General features: G+C 32.8%; 1 protein-coding gene across 4 annotated transcripts in view; it reads left to right on the top strand.

The window, feature by feature from the left end:
- LOC100876889 (dystrophin, isoforms A/C/F/G/H) overlaps nt 1-20,639 on the top strand; it is a 758,772-nt gene that overhangs the window by 141,236 nt on the left and 596,897 nt on the right. For all 4 annotated transcript variants that reach the window (XM_076535871.1, XM_076535870.1, XM_076535872.1 and 1 more), the window contains one exon: nt 10,543-10,641. In XM_076535871.1, coding sequence (XP_076391986.1) covers nt 10,543-10,641 — 99 coding nt within the window. The remainder of the gene's footprint in view (nt 1-10,542; nt 10,642-20,639) is intronic.

The following is a 20,639-nucleotide window of genomic DNA, read 5'->3' as shown; positions in this document are numbered from 1 at the left end:
TTGGAGCAACGGTTTGGTCTGAGCAAATTACTTGCGAATGTTGTGGAACAGAAATTTGGTAATTTGATGATGTAAAAGGCTGGAGAATTAAAAGCAGGAAATTTCGAAATTTCTGATACAAAGATGTGGACATTTTGGGATATCAAAATTTAAGATTAAGAAATTTAGGAATGTAGAAATCTAGGGATATACGGATCTAGGGATCAATATTGAGATCTAGGAATGTTGGTATCTGGGGATATTGGAATCTAGGGATCCTTGGGATCTAGGGATCCTTGGGATCTAGGGATCCTTGGGATCTAGGGATCCTTGGGATCTAGGGATCCTTGGGATCTAGGGATCCTTGGGATCTAGGGATCCTTGGGATCTAGGGATCCTTGGGATCTAGGGATCCTTGGGATCTAGGGATCCTTGGGATCTAGGGATCCTTGGGATCTAGGGATCCTTGGGATCTAGGGATCCTTGGGATCTAGGGATCCTTGGGATCTAGGGATCCTTGGGATCTAGGGATCCTTGGGATCTAGGGATCCTTGGGATCTAGGGATCCTTGGGATCTAGGGATCCTTGGGATCTAGGGATCCTTGGGATCTAGGGATCCTTGGGATCTAGGGATCCTTGGGATCTAGGGATCCTTGGGATCTAGGGATCCTTGGGATCTAGGGATCCTTGGGATCTAGGGATCCTTGGGATCTAGGGATCCTTGGGATCTAGGGATATTGGTATGTAAGGATACTAGAATCTAGGGATTCTTGGGATCTAGGAATTCTCGGGATCTAGGGATTCTTGGGATCCAGGGATTCTTGGGATCCAGGGATTCTTGGGATCTAGGGATTCTTTGGATTTAGGGATGTAGGATATTCTAGAAATCTAGTAATATAGGCGTATTAGAATCCAGGGATCCATGGATTTAGAAGCTTGACAATTTAAGGCTGAGATTGTCAGAAGCTTGACAATCTAAAAATTTGTCATTTAGTAATTTCAAAACTTATGAATTTAAAAACATAAAATTGGAATTTGAGGTGGTTATTTATTTAAATAGAATAGAAGCTAAATATCTTCAAAAACAAATGAATTTATTGAAACGATGCGGAAGAACGTCTGCGCGGTTCAAGGATCGTACTAAAAGTGGAGAACTTTTCTATAATATATAGAAAATCTACCGCTCGCTTGCTGGAAAAAATAGCTGTCTGGGTCTGCAATGTATTGGCCCAATTCGCCTTTAGGTATAAACCTTGGGATTTATTGACTCTGACGATGCAGTTTGAAGTTTTTCTTTATTGTGGAACCAGTGATTCTCCACACGTAGATTTATTTTTACTCATTAAGTAAAATCAGAATTCATCACATAGAAATTTCAGTTTTTCACAGTTCTAAATTTAGAAATCTAATGATAGAAAACATTACAAATTTGAAAATTAGGGACTATAAAACATTCAATAGTTGGAAATCTAAAATTTGTTAATATTTAGTAATTTAGAAATTTCGCATCGTAATAATCTAGTAATACAATATTCGAGAATTGGGCGTTTAAGAAATATTAAACAATGTCAATAAAAATTGTCAGAATAGAATCGAAACCGAGAGATTATAAAATATTAAATAGTCGGTGTTGTTCTGGTATTACCTATACTGGGAAAGTGGGATACATAGGAGAGTATAGGAAAGTGAAACGTTGAATATTTAATACGATCCACTTTAAACCTTCGAATTTATTCCGGTTACCTATCCAAAGCGACGTTTTTAAGCCGTATTTCTCATTTATGGTAGAGAAGTTCGTGTCTTTATTTTTGCTCGAGAAACTCGGCCATTCGCTTTCTCTTTTTATCGAAGCCGAGACCGAGGCTTCTTCGTGTAACCTGCAGGGTCTCGTTCCCGTGTTTCCTGGATCACGAAACTATTTTGTACTCTATTTTCCTTTGAGGGGGACGTGGCATCCGGCTTATTAGATTCCCGTTGCCTGTTACGACATGTTTTCCTGTTGACACGCCAACTATGTTTTGGTGCTCGCTGAATTCCTACGTGGCGTCCATATTAAATTCGTTTTGAACCCGTTTTCACGCTTTGGAAAGTTATCCTTTCGGTCAAAGTCAAACTATGCGAGTTACGAGGACTTTTTTATGATCGCGAACGATTGGGAACAAAATAAAGCACGCAGAACGATGCGGGTGAACAACCTTCAGCGTTGACAGTCTTTGAAATTTTCACGCTGAACGATTTTTTTTTTATTTATAGATCCTTAAAATTTGAAGTTTTCATATTCGAAACGTTAGAAGTTACTACGGTTTTTGTCTTCAATCTTTGAAATTTTCGAATCTCCTAATTTCTCATTTTCAAAATTTTTCAGCTTTCAGACGTCCAAATTTTCAGATTCCCAAATTTACAAATTTCTAGATTACCGAATTTTCAAATTTTATAATTTCCCAATTTTCAAATTTCTAAATTTCTGGATTACCGAATTTTCAAATTTTATAATTTCCCAATTTTCAAATTTCCAAATTTCTATATTACTGAATTTTCAAATTTTCAAATTTCCAAATATCCAGATATCCTCATTTTCAAATTTCCAAATTTGCAAATCTCCTAATTATACAAATTTCTAAACTATTATAATTCCAAAATTCCAAATTGCCATATCTGCAGTTTTCTGTAATATTTCCATTAATTGCGTCAATACATAAAACCACATACGAAACGACAATATCGATATGTCGAACCATCAATGCTTCCTCCATAACTGGATTTTATCGAAACTCTATTCTTATCAGCGATTTGTACAGTTATCATCAGTATTCGAGATCGGTTCCCCTAACCGTTCCATATAGTATCTCCGAGTCGTAAAACGTGCAAATTCTTCGAATTATTCTGGAATTCTTCCTCCATATAAATTCCCCTCCATCGGTTGAAAGTGGTCCATTAAATTAAATTCTATCTATTTTTTTATCATCCGTTGATATTGATTTAGCCTGGTTTATTGCTCGAATTGAGTAACTCGTTTATTTAGGAATTGTAGGACGAAGTAGAGGAGGCGCGATATAGGTCAGGCCGTAGCTCGTTGATTGTTTAGCTCGCGATATTTTTAATTAATCTGCTAAGATTCGATTACGAGGGGGACACTTGTAATCGACTTGTTGGCTCGTTCGAAACTTTCCTGAAAATGAATTTTCATCGTCTTACTCTCTAGTGAGAGGTTCGAAGACGTTTCGTTAGTGATTGTTAACACTCTGAGTTTTGTGATTATGGATCGATATGAGTAAATTAATTCGAGAATATAATTAAATAACATTCAGTGAAATTACATTATTAGCTTGGAACGAGGTAAGTGTTCCCATTATGACCCTATTCCCGATATGACCCAGTTGTACTTTGGCTGAAGATCGTTGGATAACGTCATAAATTAAACTTTTGTGTCGATATTGAATGTAGGATGTTTAAAATTGTTGGTTCTCTCAGAAGAACAGTATTACATATCTATCATGTGTTGATAAATATTATGTGTTGTTATTAGGTTGTTCGGAAAGTCATTTCGTTTTTTTTTTTTTTTTCGATGGAACGAAATATGATTTTCTTATAGCGAATAAATATTTTATTCTATTAAAAATGGATTTCCAATATACTTTACTATCTTTCTGACAGTAACATAATTCCACGTTCATAAAATTTTTGTTCTTTGCTGAAAAAAAATTGATGCAAGTGAATTTTCGCCTCCTCGTTTGAAGTGAAGGTTTTACCGTTTAAAAAATTCTGTAGTGATCGAAATCAATAATAATAACCAATTTTGGCACTGTCGTTCTGTTAATGCATCTTCTTGAACAGTATTTTTACCTTTACAATAGTAAAAACGTAAAATATGCCGTAAATGCTGGTTTTCTCTTTCCATATTTGATGGGGCATCAACCAAAAACTATAGAATAGAATCAGTGGAAAATTTTCACAAAAAAACTTTGCTATATCAGTTGTTAAAATGTATAATGATTTGCGGCTTAAATGTGAAGGTAGCTGTAAAAAAATACAATTAAATCCTGTGTTGAGAAAAAACGAAATTACTTTCCGAACAACCTAATATTTTATTTCCTTGATTGATCAACACTATGAATTTCATTTAGACAGATGTACTATAGTAGTATAAAAGTTTCGAATAATTATCGACAGTGCTGACAATTCAGTATACTTGATTCGATCTTTAAATTAAAAAATTGCCACTTAATGTATTTTATATTCTAAGTCCTGTGTCTGAATACATATTGACATTTCTACTGTCAAACAAAGCTTCAGTTTGAATATGTCATATATGATTCATTGTGTTTGACTACACATTGTTATCTTGTGCCTGACTACATACTGTTATCTTGTGTCTGACTATATATTGTGTTATCTTGTGTCTGACTACATAGTGGCGTTACTACTGTCACATAATATGGACAAGATTGAATGTGTCATGATTTGCTCTGTTTGATATGCCTGTCTCTGTTTGATACATGACAGTATGTCATTCATTGGATTGCAAACTAGGCACCTAAACTAGAGATATAAAAATATTGTAGATATATTAGAGGTACCGAAAAGTAATCAAAAATTTGTTTGCTGGCGAAAAATATATATTTATTAAAGAAATCTTAAATCAAAATAATTTCCATCACTTTCTAACGCTTTTTGCCAGCGTAAATTGTTCCCTTCTTAAAAAAAGTCCTTCGATTCGAAAAACTTTGAAATCATCGAAGAAATTTTGATTACTTTTCGGTACCCCTGATATAAGCTTTAGGAATGTAGAAATATTGGTATTGTGATATTCTAGCTAGATATCAATAAATTAAGAGATACAGAAATATAGAGATCCAGGTATTCAAAAACTTACTCATCAGAAATTAATTTATGATCTAATAAAGGATCTAATATTGTTTGGTTAATTTTTTGCAATGGGAAAAATTGCCAATATACATATTCTTACATTATATATTAGACATCATAGTTAGCATTAAGCGTATAAAATAATTTGTGCAAATACATTTAACTGCAGTAACACCCTTAATTTGTTCCACCCTCTTTAGACTTTTACCATAAAATTCAACAATACAACAACATGCAGTAAAAATAACACAAGACATAATAGCATTAAATAATAAAAATAGCACAAGACGTAAAATAGTGAAACGTTAATAACTGCAATAGCAAACGAGTCTTACGTCAATTGTAAACTCGATTGATATCGGTAATGAAATTATCCTGTGCACAGCTCATTGAGTCGTAAAGCGCGCGTCCCTGGGACACATAGACAATAGTTTTTATTTGCGGAATTTCCCATCGGCGCATATAATTAAATATCAAGGGTACACTGTTTAATTACTGTTCCATTGAAACAAACAATCGGGAGCCAATAAACGAGCTTTATCAACAGCGACAACGGACAATTCCGACTGTCAGGAATGCTTGTTCGATGCAGAAACGTATTCGTACACTGTGCGCACATTTGCAAGCAGCTAATTACCTTCGCATACGAACGATAAAAAGGTTGGTAACATTTCGATATTTAGACTACATTATGACCGGATACCGGAAAACGTACCTATCGTTTTTAATATCGCATTAAGAACGATGCCAGCAACCTCGATTATTGATACAGTACCAACAGACATTAATTAACCGAGTGTTTGTTATCTCTCGGGCGTAGTACTACGGCTCATTTATTATTCCCACGAATTTCAATCCGCCCCTTTAATTACGTAGTCCGTAACGAAAGTAATGAGACTGATTGTATTGCGGTATAATTGAAAGTTTTTGTTGGGATAAAACGTGGTTTAAAGTAGCAACAGTGCTGGAAGTGATTTTTCGTGAACTGATTTTATTGATTGGATGTGATGAAATTTAAGAAATTGGGGGTAGTCGATTTTAGGCTTGCGGATTTAGGGGTTTAGAGACTTGAAATTTAGAAATTTGGAAATTTGAGGGATTTTCAATTTTGAGATTTGGGATTTGGGAATTGAAGGATTTTGGGATTTAGAGATTTAGGAATTTAGGGAATTTTGCTGTTTCGAATTTGGGATTTAGGGATTTATGGATTAAAAAATTTAGAAATTTGAGAATTCAGAAATTTGGGAATTTAGGAGTTTGGAAGGTTAGAAATTTTAGAATTTAGAAATTTGGGAATTTAGGAATTTGGGAGGTTAGAAATTTAAGAATTTGGAAATTTGGGAATTTAGAAATTTGGGAATCTAGAAATTTGGGAATTTAGAAATTTGGGAATTTAGAAATTTGGGAATTCAGGAATTTGGGAATTCAGAAATTTCGGAATTTCGGAATTTGGGAGGTTAGAAATTTGGGAATTTAGGAATTTGGGAATTTTGGAATTTGGGAATTTAGGAGGTTAGAAATTTAGGAATTTAGAAATTTGGGAATTTAGAAATTTGGGAATTTAGGAATTTAGGAATTTGAGAATTTAGGAGTTTAGGAATTTGGGAATTTGGGAATTTGGGAATTTGGGAATTTGGGAATTTAAGAATTTGGGAATTTAGGAATTTGGGAATTTAGGAATTTGGGAATTTGGGAATTTGGGAATTTAGGAATTTGGGAATTTAAGAATTTGGGAATTTAGGAATTTGGGAGGTTAGAAATTTTAGAATTTAGAAATTTGGGAATTTAGGAATTTGGGAGGTTAGAAATTTGGGAATTTAGAAATTTGGGAATTTAGAAATTTGGGAATTTAGAAATTTGGGAATTTAGAAATTTATAAATTTAGAAATTTAGAAATTTAGAAATTTAGAAATTTAGAAATTTAGAAATTTAGGAATTCAGGAATTCAGGAAGTTAGGAATTTAGTAATGTAGAAAATTTGGGAATTCGATAATTTGAGCATTTGGGGATTTTGAGAATCATAAATTTGGAATTTTCGGAAATCGAATATTTCAGAATTAAAATATTCGGAGAGTTGTATATTTTGAAATTAGGAAATGTAGCCATTTTCAGATTTGGAATTTATGAGATGTGTAAATTTCAACTTAAGAGAATCCAAAATCCAAAAATTCGTCAATTTCCCTTAATAAGAGTATTCGTAAACTTGTATATTTTAGAATTAATAAATTATTCAATTCATAAATGTGAACATTTTAAATAATACTTTAATTTTTCATATTTGAATAGAAAATAACACTTCACTCTTTAAAATTTGATTAAAGGTAATATTTCATTCTTCAATATTCAATCATAAAAAGACTACTGCAATCTCCAATTAAAAAAGTATTCAGTCTTCAATTAAGAAAAAATGTCAACCTCCGATATTCAATTAGAAAAAAAATACTTGAGGAATTAAAGGATCACTCAGCAATCTTGTTGAAAGGAGCTTGTATCCCCAGATACAAACCGGAAGAACATTTGAAAGCTCGGTGAAAAGTGGTCAGAACAATTATAACCGAGGCGGTGTACGAAGAGGAGGTAGGAAACGGATGTTCCACTCGTAGGACCGATGTTTCTCGGGGTGGTGAGCGTGTAAGTTTCGGGGGTAGGTCGATAAATCGCGAAAGAGATAAGCCGGAATGCTACAGGAAATTAAGGTCTCGCTCGACTCGACATCCCCTAAGTCTCTCGAGCTTCGTGTCTGAGCCACTGTCCTTCCTCTCTGGCTTTCACTTTAGCCCTCCGTTCCACATAAAGCCGGCCTGATTAAGTGCATGTTGTCGAAGAACGATCATATCTCTCATGTGGTTTTCTTCGCGGTGGACGGTTTTTTTTCCTCCTCTCCGTTGAAAAGGCTCGACGAGAGAAGCCCGATGAAAATGAAAGGCCTAGACGTAGGCTACCACCCCCTGCTTCCCGAGGGACCATATAGCGAACGAGGGTGGAAAAATATTAGGTTGCTGAATTCGAGCCGTCACTTTGTTCCTACAGTGTATCATTCATGTATTATCGATTGGCTGCAAAGCGAATTTGTATAAATTAATTATCGGCGAAGTTTGAAGCGTGATCGTCGATGTAAGGTGTTAGATTGAAGAATTATACTCGCTCGTTTTAACTTGAATAATTAGTACTTTGATTAAGTATAGAAGTGTTCGATTTTATTACGTAACTTAAGAAAATATGTGGGTCATATTTGAAATAAAATGTAGCTAATGTGACCCACTTCGTTTCATATAATTTGATTTATTATGATATTTATCGATTAATTCTTCTTTGTTGATATATAAGCATGATATATTTATGACAGTATTAGAAATCTAATAAAATTAGTACTGAATTACATACAAATGTCGTTCAAAATCATAAATGTAAGGTAATATACTGGATGTCAAAAATATACTGAAATATATCTTAATATACCTACATTTATAGATCTATCCTCATGTTATAAGATCCCAAAATCCCTATGTCTCATATAGCAGTATCCCAAAGTTCATATATCTCATATATCATTATAACCTTATCTTATATATCTTAATAACTATAACCCCAAGTCTTCATGTCGGTTTAATCCATGATATCTAAGCTCCCATATAGACTACTATATCATCAGATCATAAATCTGGTTACATAAATCTTCAGATAATTTAATCTTTATATTATTGAATTCTTACGTAATTTGATATATTCCTAATTCTCCAGATAACTAGACATCTTATATTCTTAGATCGTTAGATACTTAAATTTCTATATATCTAGTTCCCTACATATGAGATCTTTGTATTCCTAGATACCCAGATACTTCGATCTCTAGACATCTATTTCTTGAAATATTTAGATTCGCAGATACCTAGTTCTTGAAATATCTGTGTACATTTTTAGATACCTAATCCTTTAAATGCTTACATTCAGAGATACCTAGTTCTTTAAATAACTATGTATATTTTTAGATACCTAATCCTTTAAATACCTACATTCAGAGATACCTAGTTCTTGAAATACCTATGTACATTTTTAGATACCTAATCCTTTAAATGCTTACATTCACAGATATCTAGTTCTTCAAATATCTGTGTACATTCCTAGATATTTAATCCTTTAAATGCTTACATTCACAGATACCTAGTTTGTCAAATACCTATGTACATTTCTAGATACCTAATCCTTTAAATGCCTACATTCACAGATACCTAGTTCTTCAAATATCTGTGTACATTCCTAGATATTTAATCCTTTAAATACCTACATTCTCAGATACCTAGTTTGTCAAATACCTACATTCCCAGATATCTAGTCCTGTAAATACCCTAGATTTTCAGATATCTAGACTCGTAAACATCTATACCAAGGAGCATAACTGAACCAATAACCACTAGTTTTATATAAATCTTTATTTATTGCTAAGAATGTAGAAGAATATTAAAAAATGACATTATAGTAAGTTTTATTACAGTTAGAAGTAACATCAGAAATTTTTTCAACAATTAATGTCTCTTATTCCCATATACCTAGATCCATAGATACCTAAATCCTCCATCAATAAACCCCTAAATCTTCATCCCTGGATCTCTACATTTCTAGATCGTCATAACTTTAATTTCTAGATCCCTACATCTCCGTATTCCTACATTCCTGTGTTCGTAAATTCCTGATAATGTGTTTGCATCCACAGATTCCTAATTTTCTTTATCACTATATTCATAGAAGTCTATAATTCTTGCAACGAAAGGAATGAATGAAAAGTTGTACCATCTTGTAATATAACGTTTCTACTACAATAATTTGTATAGCATTTTTATTGTCGTTTAATATTAGGATACATAGTTGGCCACTTACGGTCAGACACTCCCAGCTAATTTCCGGCTGTAAATACTCGATTCGTTTCCATCCTGTTCACATCCCTCTACTCCTGATCGATGGCTCTGTTCCGTTTCCATTCCATCACTCTCGAACGATGGCTATTTTTATCCCAACTAGAGATTCCTTCATTTAACGTCAAATACGGTTCAATTATGTTCGACGAATATCTGTTAATTTTTTCATGAACCTTAATTACGAATTAGAACTTCCGGCACTCTGTTTTCTTAGGTTCATTTATTATTGAAACTTTTTTATCTTTTTTTATTGGAATCGGAAATTATTCAGTGTTTTCATGTAGTTAGTAAAGATTTCTGCAGTGCCGCTGTGCTTTGCATTTAATTTTCACGTTTTCTATTTAAAGCATTGATCTGCGCCATTTTCACCACATTATTAGTCGCCGTTGAATAGGGAATTGAATAAAACTCGATATCAGTGACGTCAGAAGCTGTAAACTCTCGAACTGCGAAACTGGGTTTTTACGAACCGAATCTGGTTTGAAAAATTCAAGTAAAATTGTCGAACTGCTGTAATATGTAAATCACTATTTTTTATTGCTAATTTTCTGATTGTTACTATGTAGAAATATTAGTCTCCTATCTCAGTATGGCAGATTTCTAATTTTCTAATTTACAAGCATTGATTTTGTACAAGAATAATTTGTTTATAAAGTACCTTAAATTTTAAAATTAAGTTAAACCTTAATTTTTTAATTTTTAACATTTAGTATATTACGAGTATTGTTCTCGTAAGAAGTATATAATTTTATTCTTAACGCGTTTGCCCCAATTTTTGTTACAGATACGCGATTGGCTCACAGTCGAAGAAGAGATGCTGCGAAAACAAGCGGTGGTCGTCGGCGATGTCGGCGAAATCATGGAGGCGCTTGATAAACAAATGGTAAGCAGATTATCGGCTTTAGCACGACAAAGTTATACATTTTAAAAGCGGTAAGCGTCTTCCGCTCTTGAATTTTGCATGATTCTGGTTAACTCTATGACTATTCAATCCGGTTATTCATTTCCTCAAATACTCCCTAAATATAACCCTAACATATGCTACGATATGATATATTCAGTACAGTAAAAAATCAATACGTATTATATTTCAAAATTATCACAAAATAAATATTAACAAATATCATCATAGAAATTTGATTAATAAGTAAAAAGTATTTAAAGATTTATATTTACTTCCTTTTTACAATTTATATTTTTAAACATTTCATCGAACACTTCTTAAATATGAATAACCTTCCTCACATTCATTTCAAATTCATTAATAATCTTCAAAAAAATTTGATGTCTTTCGAACTTTTCTGTCTATGATATATTCAGTATGACAGTAAAAAATCAGTACGTACTACATACATATATGTATATTTCGATATTATCAAATATTAATAAATATTGTCACAAAAATTTGATAAATAGATAAAAAATATTTGAAGACATCAGATGTACATTTACATCTTTTCGCATTTTGTTTTTGAAACATTTCATCAGATACTTAAACATGGATAACCTTCCTCATGCCCATGTAAAATTTATTAACAATTTAAAAAGTTTCTCCAACTTTCCCACCTATGATATATTCAGTATCAATACGTCAAATAAAAAAAATCAATACGTCCTATATTTTAACATCATCCTACTAAATTAATAAATTGTTACTAAATAAACAAATACTATCATTATTTAACTAATCGGTCAAACATATTTCAAAAATATACATTCCTTATATTTTATAATTTACAACTGTTTTATCAAGCGAATCAGTTGTCACAAATGTAGGGAATTAAAAGTTCTTGCGTCGATAACATCGCGTTCTGCATTATCCACGAGGGTAGGAAATGGCTCTCTTTCAAGTTTCATCCCTTATCTACCCTGGAGGGTAAAGTTTACACGCGGTGGGCAGGGTGAAACTTTCTGTGTTATCAACGTGCAGTTCCCTGCAATTTGTCGACGGAGGGTTATTTCTGAGAAGTTTGAAAGCAACCCTGAGTGCAATCGCAGGATGGCGTTCTTGTTTGACGTCGAGGGTGGGGATTTCTGGGTTACTGACCGGCAAAACCCTGACATTGGCATTGGCATTAAGGGTCCAATGAACGCTGCCACGCCTTCCTCTCTGTGCGTCGCCGATACGTTGTTGCTTCACGCGCAATAGTTATACTCGGACTATTGATTGCTTCAGCCCCGATTTTCTGCTTGCATGCCGCGTTTGGTTCTCTCATCTGGCAATTTCTTTTCCCTTTTTTCTCCATTCACTTTTATTCTTGTAGCTTGTAATTAGATAGCATTTTCATAACTTTTCTTTAGCAAGCCTTATTTGACATATTTGCTCAGTAGGTGCATAATAACAATTTGTGTAAATTGTACACATTGTAAATTTCTCATTTTTCTCAAATTACTTTTATTTTTATAACTTACAATTGGATAGAATTTTATTTTATTGGATAGAATTAAGTGCAGGTCTAGTTTGACAATTTCTTATTTTTACTATTGCTCACTGGGTACATAATAAAAATTTGGGTGAATTTTGCACATTGCACATAAGTTTCCATTTTTATTTGTCGATGTACGTTTTCATCTTTATTTATAAATGTTCGTTTCTATTTTTCTATTCATATACGGTTATACAGTCATGTATTATTTTTTGCAGAAATGCTTTCCTTTTAATTAGAAATAATTTATCATAATTATATGACGTCCACTTCAATTTTATTATTTTCACAGTTATTGATAAATCCTCACTTTCTAAACGTTCCACTCTCAACTATGTACTCCTTTATGTATGTTATTACATTATTAATGAATGTGTGCATATTATGTACACAATTGTTATTTTTCATCACAACAGTATTTTATTAACAACCTTGATTGACCTACAAGTTCATAACAGTTAATAGTAACTTAATTAGTTACTTAATATAATAACAACCAAAAGTTGGCAACAGTAAAACATTTTAATTGCAGCTCATTTTAATCGAAATATTTTCACTGAAATCAATTGATATCTTCACTCAAATTGATGAACGTGTAACAATAATTGACATCAATTAAAACCCTGTTGATACGTTTACGAGTAAAGATACAAACTTAGATGACAATTTCAGTTATTCAATATTGTACTTCACTATTCCAGCTATTAATTCCATAAACTGTATGTGAATGAATTTTATAGGTCATACCGAAACTATCGAATGTAGTAAATGAGTAATACAGCAGATACACAGTGACATTCGATAACAATATCGATGTGACACGGCCGTCGTGATCTTTCAGCATCGAAATGAAACGGTGCATTGTTCGATAAAGCTTGAACGAACGAATTAATTAAGACTTATTGGCAGCCCTTTCGAGACCTCTTGAATAGAGGTTGGTACCTGAACGAGCACTTCCCTGTCTCTCTTTCTTTTCTCTCTTTGTTCGGTTCGAGTCTCGATTCCGGGCGAGGGAACCACCGTGGCCGATGATATTTCAAATTTTTTTCCCTCCGCGATCGAAAGTGGCCAGAAAGTTGTGCATAGACTGATGGCGGAAATTCAGCTACTTCGACCGATGCTTTTTACTCGCGAAAAGAAAGAATGGCGTGTTCGGTTGATGAATGGAGGGCGATTTCACGAGATCACACGACGTTTTCTCCTTAAAGCGTCACTCGGAATCAAGAAACTACTCGAAACGCGATTTCTCCTAGATAGGCGAACATGAATTTCTCACTGCGACGGTTTTGCTCTAACGTATCGGAGTGATAGAGGATGTCGGAAATCAAGGCACATTGATATTTTAGGATTTGCTCACTTTGGAGTTTTATGTTGGACATTTGACACTGAATTTTGGAATTTGCGAATTTGGGAATTTGGGAATTTAGGAATTTGAGAATTTAGGAATTTGAGAATTTGGAAATTTTGGAATTTGGAAATTGGGGAATTTTGGAATTTGGAAATTTTGCAACTTGGGATTTGTGGAATTTGGGAATTTCGAAATTTGGGAATTTTTGCAATTTTGCAAATTTTGCAATTTGGGAATTTTGGAAATTGGGAAATTTGGGGAATTTGGGGAATTTGGGGAATTTGGGGAATTTGGGGAATTTGGGAATTTTGGAAATTTGGGAATTGGGGAATTTAGGAATTTGGGAATTTTGGAAATTTGCGAATTTGGGAATTTTTGAAATTGGGGAATTTTGGAAATTGGGAAACTTGGGGAATTTTGGGAATTTTGGAAATTTGGGAATTGGGGAATTTAGGAATTTGGGAATTTTGGAATTTGGGAATTTTTGAAATTTGCGACTTTGGGAATTTTGGAAATTCGGGAATTTGGAAATTGGGAATTTGGGAATTTGGGAATTTGGAAGTTTAGGAATTTGGGGAATTTGGGAATTTGTGAATTTTGGAAATTTGGAAATTTGGAAATTGGGGTATTTTGGAATTTGGGAATTTGGGAATTTTGGAAATTTGGGAATTTGGGGAATTTGGGAATTTGGGAATTTGGAAATTTGGGAATTTGGGAATTTGGGAATTTGGGAATTTGGGAATTTTGGAAATTTGGAAATTTGGAAATTGGGGAATTTTGGAATTCAGGAATTTTTAATGTTTGAAATTTTGGAATTTTGGCATTTGGGAATTTTTAAAGCTTGGAATTTTGGAATTTTAGAATTCGGATAGTTTGAGTTTTTTAAATAACTAAATCTTTAAATCACTTGGTCAAGTTCCAAAGTATGAAATTCCCCAAAACCTGAAATTCCCTGCTAGCTATAAAATCTCAAATCCCCAAAATACAAAGTCGAAAATTCCACCATAAAATAGTACCAAAATCACTACCACCTAAACGACTATATCCTACAAAAGAAGTTCAAACAGACAATTTCTTCAAATAAAATTGATATGCAAGTGTTTAAATTAACGATTAATAATTTATTTGCATAAACGGAGATTTAAAGTGGTTTCGTAGTAGCGTTTATTAGTCTTCAGAATCAAAGGCTGTAATATCATAGCCATCGTTGTACTTGTTCTGCATATTTCTTCCAATAATCCTCGTTTTACTTTCTTCGTCGTGATCGAGTTGTGAGAAACTTTGTTAAAGAGGTAGCACGGATCCGATATCTAATTACGCCGAGTTTTGACGAACTTTCCTCGACCAACTTCCGATTTTCATAATTAGTGTCTCGTCAGTCAGCACCTAAATTGAAATTACTTTCGAATTATTTCGACTACAACCGGGAACAAATTATATTCTCTTTTGGAACGAACAAAGTGCATGTAAGTTTCGAAATTTTTGAAACGTATTGAAAATCTTGAAAACTTAGTAATTTAAAAACTTAGTTAGAAATGTCAAAACGTATTTTAAAACATAAGGGCTTGAATACTTGAATACTTGAATAATTGAATAATTGTATAGTTGAATAGTTGAATAGTTGATTAATTGAATAGTTGAATAATTGAATAATCGAATAGTCGAATGATGGAATAATGGAATAATGGAATAATGGAATAATTGAATAGTTGAATAGTTGAGTAATTGAATAATTGAATAGTTGAATAATTGAATGATTGAATAATTGAATAATTGAATAGTTGAATAGTCGAATAATTGAATAGTCGAGTAATTGAATAATTGAATGATTGAATAGTTGAATAGTTGAATAATTGAGTAGTTCAGTAATTGAATAATTGAATAGGTGAATAGTTGAACAGTTGAATAGTTGAATAGTTGAATAATTGAATAATTGAATAGTTGAATAGTTGAATAGTTGAATAGTTGAATAATTGAATAATTGAATTCTTTTAACTTGTAGCTTAGAACTTGGAACTTGAAACATAAATACTTGAAATTGGAATAATGCTTTATTACTTGAAACCTGAATAAGCCGAATACTTGAATACTTGAATCATTAACTACTCGACTACTTGAAGACTACAAACCATGAAAACTTGAACATTTGAAAATTCAGTAATCTAAAAATTCGAACACGATGTATAATTCTTGAAGTGCCAGAAATCGTAAATTATATTTACAAAATGTAGGCATTGTAAAATTGTACAATGGTCTTACATTGTGATAGATTATGATTTATGTGCATAAATATATCTCGGTTTATCTTGTGGAGCTGCAATAAAATTTGCATCAGAGTTGAACGATAGAATCATTTCAAGAGTAACGTCGTTGGAACCATTTCGTGGATAAATCAAGTACGTTTTAGTTATAAATCTTGTCACGTTTTTACTGTTGTTTAACGTTAAAAATTGCGAGCTGTTTCAGAATTGATGTTCGATCCCTTGCATTATTCAACGAATTTAGACTGTTTGTATGTGTCGTTCGTTCTTTTATTTCACCGTTTATCTTCGGGTCATGGATCATGCTGAATTAAATTTTACTGCATAATTTATTCGTTCACTATTAATCGATGAGAAGTCTGTGTAGAATAGTACTGCACCTATCGTTGAAATCTATGACCTCTGCAGTTTTTATGATATTAAATTGAAAAGTACATTTTGTTTCACATTCAGTTTCTTTGAAAAGTAAGTTCACAATTTACAATAGTGAGAATCTGTGTTGTAGCTTATGAAGGTAAGATGATCAAGGATTGTGAATAATAATGATAAAAACGATAATGATAGCAATAACAAATATTGTGATACAAGCTTATAATCTTAATCAAGCTTAATCTTGTCATTTTTATGTATTTACGTGTGTGCAGTTTTTTTTCTTAGTTTAAACGATTGACAGGAATCATTTTTTTTAAGGTTACTATAATTGTAAAGTCACAAGAAATGTTTGTTATATAATAATTCTTCAAGTTTGCTTAATAATCTTCTTCATTTTGTAATTACCTTTATTTCTGTAAGTACTAGTCTTATTATTTGTCTTAATAATCAATAGTCTTAATAATTTTAGGAATATTACTAATTTTCCATCCTATATGTAATAATATTATTGTTAATAATTCTACATTCTATTAAACAGAATGTGTCAGTGAATTTAATCGCATGTGTCATAGTATTGCACATGTGGTGCTTGGACATATGATGTTTGCACACGTGACGTTTGCATATGTGATAATGTTTGTTAATATTAATTCTGTATATCTAATGTTTGAAAATTTGAGGCAACGTTGTTAATATTATTATTCGCGAATATACTAACTCATCTACCGAGGTGGCATTTCGTCTCAGAGGCAGCTATGTAACAGTTGTAATTGTTAGACCGATTTCCTTAGGGTGAAAGTGCTCGTCAATCTTAGCATTTGGTAATTAGAGCAGAGGGGTTGATTGCGTGTGCGCAGTGCTCATCTTCTTTGTAGGTCCCTTTGCTGTCCGATTAGATATCGTATCAGTGACAGATTCGAACTTACGTTTGATCATTCGATCAAAGAAGTTTTATTAAAGATTTTGAATACCGACAAATATTAAATTATTATAACACTTTTGGTATTAAAGTTTGTGTACTGACAGCACGAATTTAACTTGGTGAAGTAATTAAGAAATTAAAGCAATAGTATAATTTTAAGGTAATTAATTCATGGAAAAGGAGAATCATAAAATTTTATTTCAAATAACCTCTGAAGTTAATAATTTATTATCTAAAAATAAGAGAACAGGCTTCCTTCTCACATACCACCATTTTGTCCGCTAAATGGCGGCTACAAGATTGCTCCCACATTCGACACATACACTACCGTCCATAAGTATCCGGACACAAGCGAAATATGCATTCGCGTTGCACGAAAGTTATTCAAGTATCTGCAACAGTAACTAAAATCGATTTTTTTTCTACGAAGGTCAGAATACTGGAACGTTTTTCCATTGATAATTCTCGTTTGGAACTCATATCTCGATGGAAAAGAAGCTACAGACGAACTAAACCGAAACTGCTGAGTGCGTAGCGTTACCTCCATTCGTATCTCCATTGAGGGAACCTAAACATCTACCAACAGTTTACAAACACTTGAAACATATCGAAGAACCCTCTGAATACGTTCTGCACCATAGAAATGAAACACAGTAGAAATTAAAATTTTTTTTAGAATCGAAAGCGTTTCATTAGATTCACAAATTTGGACTTTGTACTTCTGGACATGAATTTTACTTTCACACTTTCATTGTATAATTTGTACTTAAAAATTAATTCTATTACGTTATGACGCCTCAGAAAAGATAATAATAATTATTACAAATGATATGATAACCCTAAATACCTTTCGTACAAAGTTCAACTATGTTTTATGTAACGAAACCAAGTGTCCGGATACTTGTGGACGGTAGTGTACGTGCATACATTCCCTGGTTCCTCATAATTCCCACCCAATACGGAATCGCATATCGATCGTCCAAATGAACGAAATTGCCATTGTGCTCGAAGAAGGGAAATCGTGTTAAGAGCTAAAGGAAATTCCGTTTAAAATCGTTCTCGTCCGTTTGAGGACGGTTTAAAGCGTCTACTAAACGGCACCCTCTGCTGCGCGAATTTCGTACCCTGTAGGCTTCATATCCCATAGGATACAGGAGAGATATATATCATACCGTTCCCTAACTACCACGATACCCATGAAGCTGTGAATTTCACTCAGTTCCTCGACGAGCTTCCGCGGAAATACGCCCGCTCGAAAATCACTCGACGATGTTTCATTAACCAGTCGAAGTTTAATTATTCGCTAACCGACCATACGCTCTTTTTTTATTTCGGCCGCTCGCTTTATCCGTGCTTCGACCGTGTGAATTATTTCGCGTAATTCCGTGCGTCGTTTACGTTTACCTGCTGCCGGCTTCTTCAAACGGTGCTGCTACGTTACCAAAAATAAAAGCGTCAATTTTTTTACGAGCATCCAAGTTGATGCCGGTGAAACCTTTCACCGTGAAATTGCACTGCTGAAATTGTAAAGTGCCAGAGTTTCGAAGATTTTCGCGTTCGTTTCGAAATAAACGCTCGCCGTTGTAACGCGATACAATTTCAATTATACTTATTTCATTTATCCCCCGTGGAAATGATATTTCTGTTTGATGGGCTCTAATTTTAGCGATGACGTTAATGTAATATTATTTTTCGGGATGTTTGAGTGCGATACAATTTCAATTATATTTATTTTCATTTTGCTCGCATGAAATGTTTTTGTAGATGCACTGTTATTTTGGAGATGAACATTCGTTTTTGGGTGGAGATAATTTCAGTTATATTTATTTTATTTCGTTTACATGAAATCGACATTTTTGTATAATGTACTTGAATTTTGGGGAGTGCAGTGTGATATTATTTTTCGGGACGTTTGAGTGCGACACAATTTCAACTATATTTATTTTATTTCATTTATAAGAAGTCAATATTTCTCTTTAATTTTACTCTAATTTTGGGGATGACAGTGACATTAGTTTTCAGGACATTTGACTGGGGCACAATTTTAATTATATTTGTTTCAAGTTTTATTCAAGGGAAATTTTTCTGTATGATGGACGTCCTCTAATTTTGGGGATGATAATTATTTTTTGAAAGATTTGCAACTTTTACAAATTCAATTATATTTATTTTATTTTCTGATAATATTTCTCTTTGATTTTACTCTAATTTTGGTGATAAAACTGTAATAGAATTTTAATAGACTTCCATCTAGTAGTGAATATATTTATTCGCCGTTTCAATTTTATTGATCACGTTGATTACATATGTTTTAACAAAACTTGCCAATATTTTAAACTACTATATTTTTCACGATTGTAACTTTGTGTTGTTAAAAGCGATGTACGTCCCTTGCTTTAATAAAATTTGCTGGACGAAAATGTACGTCTGTCGTATATATTAATGTACGAGAGCAACGTATACACCCTTCGCAGTCAAAGGGTTAACATGTGTGCCGTGAGTGTCACAGGTGACCGGCATTGTGTACATTAGGGTGCAACATAGATTTCCTGGGGATAAGGGCAAGTGTAGAAGTGGAGTACTTTACTATTTGCATTTAATTTTGAGCGATGAAATATGCAAACTTGAAAATTCGTATATTTACATATCACTAAACTTCCAAGTTATTAAATTCCTAAATTTGTGTGCTTATAAATTGTTATATTTCTTAATTTTCAAGTTTATATATCAAAACTTTTAATTCTTCAGATTATAGATTATCACATTTATTAATTTTCAAGTTCATGGATTACCAAACTGTTAAATTTTCAATTTCGGGGATTACTAAATTTCAGTTTCGAGGTCACAGATTATCAGACTTCTAAATTTTCAATTTCGGGGATTACTAAATTTCAGTTTCGAGGTCACAGATTATCAGACTTCTAAATTTTCAATTTTAGAGATTACCAAGTTTCTAAATTTCCAATTTTATAGATTACCATGTTCTTAAATATTCAATTTCATAAATTACCACATATTTCCAAATCCTCAACTTCTTAAATTGCGAAATTTCGAACTTCATAGATGATAAAATTTCTAAACTTTCAAGTTTACAGATCACAAAATTTTGAATTTTTCAAGGTCCTAGATCATTTACTTTATTCTTATTAAAATTTACATTTCTACTTAGCAAAGTATAGAACTTACATTTTAATCATAGACTAAATTATTACATTTTATACATTTAACATAACAAGTCTTAATTAATCCTGAATTAAACCTCAATAATACTTTAAAGTTAACCATTAATTGAAAAAGTCCTAAAATAAAACAATTATTCCATAATTTAAACAGATGAAAACTGAGGACTGTCAATTTATAATTAAAATCTAATTCAATTCTTAATCCACAATTCACACATAGACTACATTGATTGTTTAATGAAATAATCAGAAATTTCGAAAGCCAGTTATAATGGACAAAGGACATGAAAGGATAACAGTATTCTTGCGAGAGGAAGAATGAGAAACAAGCACGGCCATACTGTTTGGTTCGTTATGTCCGATTAACGAG

The sequence above is a fragment of the Megachile rotundata genome, chromosome 9, assembly GCF_050947335.1.
Source record: "Megachile rotundata isolate GNS110a chromosome 9, iyMegRotu1, whole genome shotgun sequence".
Classification (NCBI taxonomy): domain Eukaryota; kingdom Metazoa; phylum Arthropoda; class Insecta; order Hymenoptera; family Megachilidae; genus Megachile; species Megachile rotundata.
This window is presented reverse-complemented; position numbering and strand designations above follow the sequence as displayed.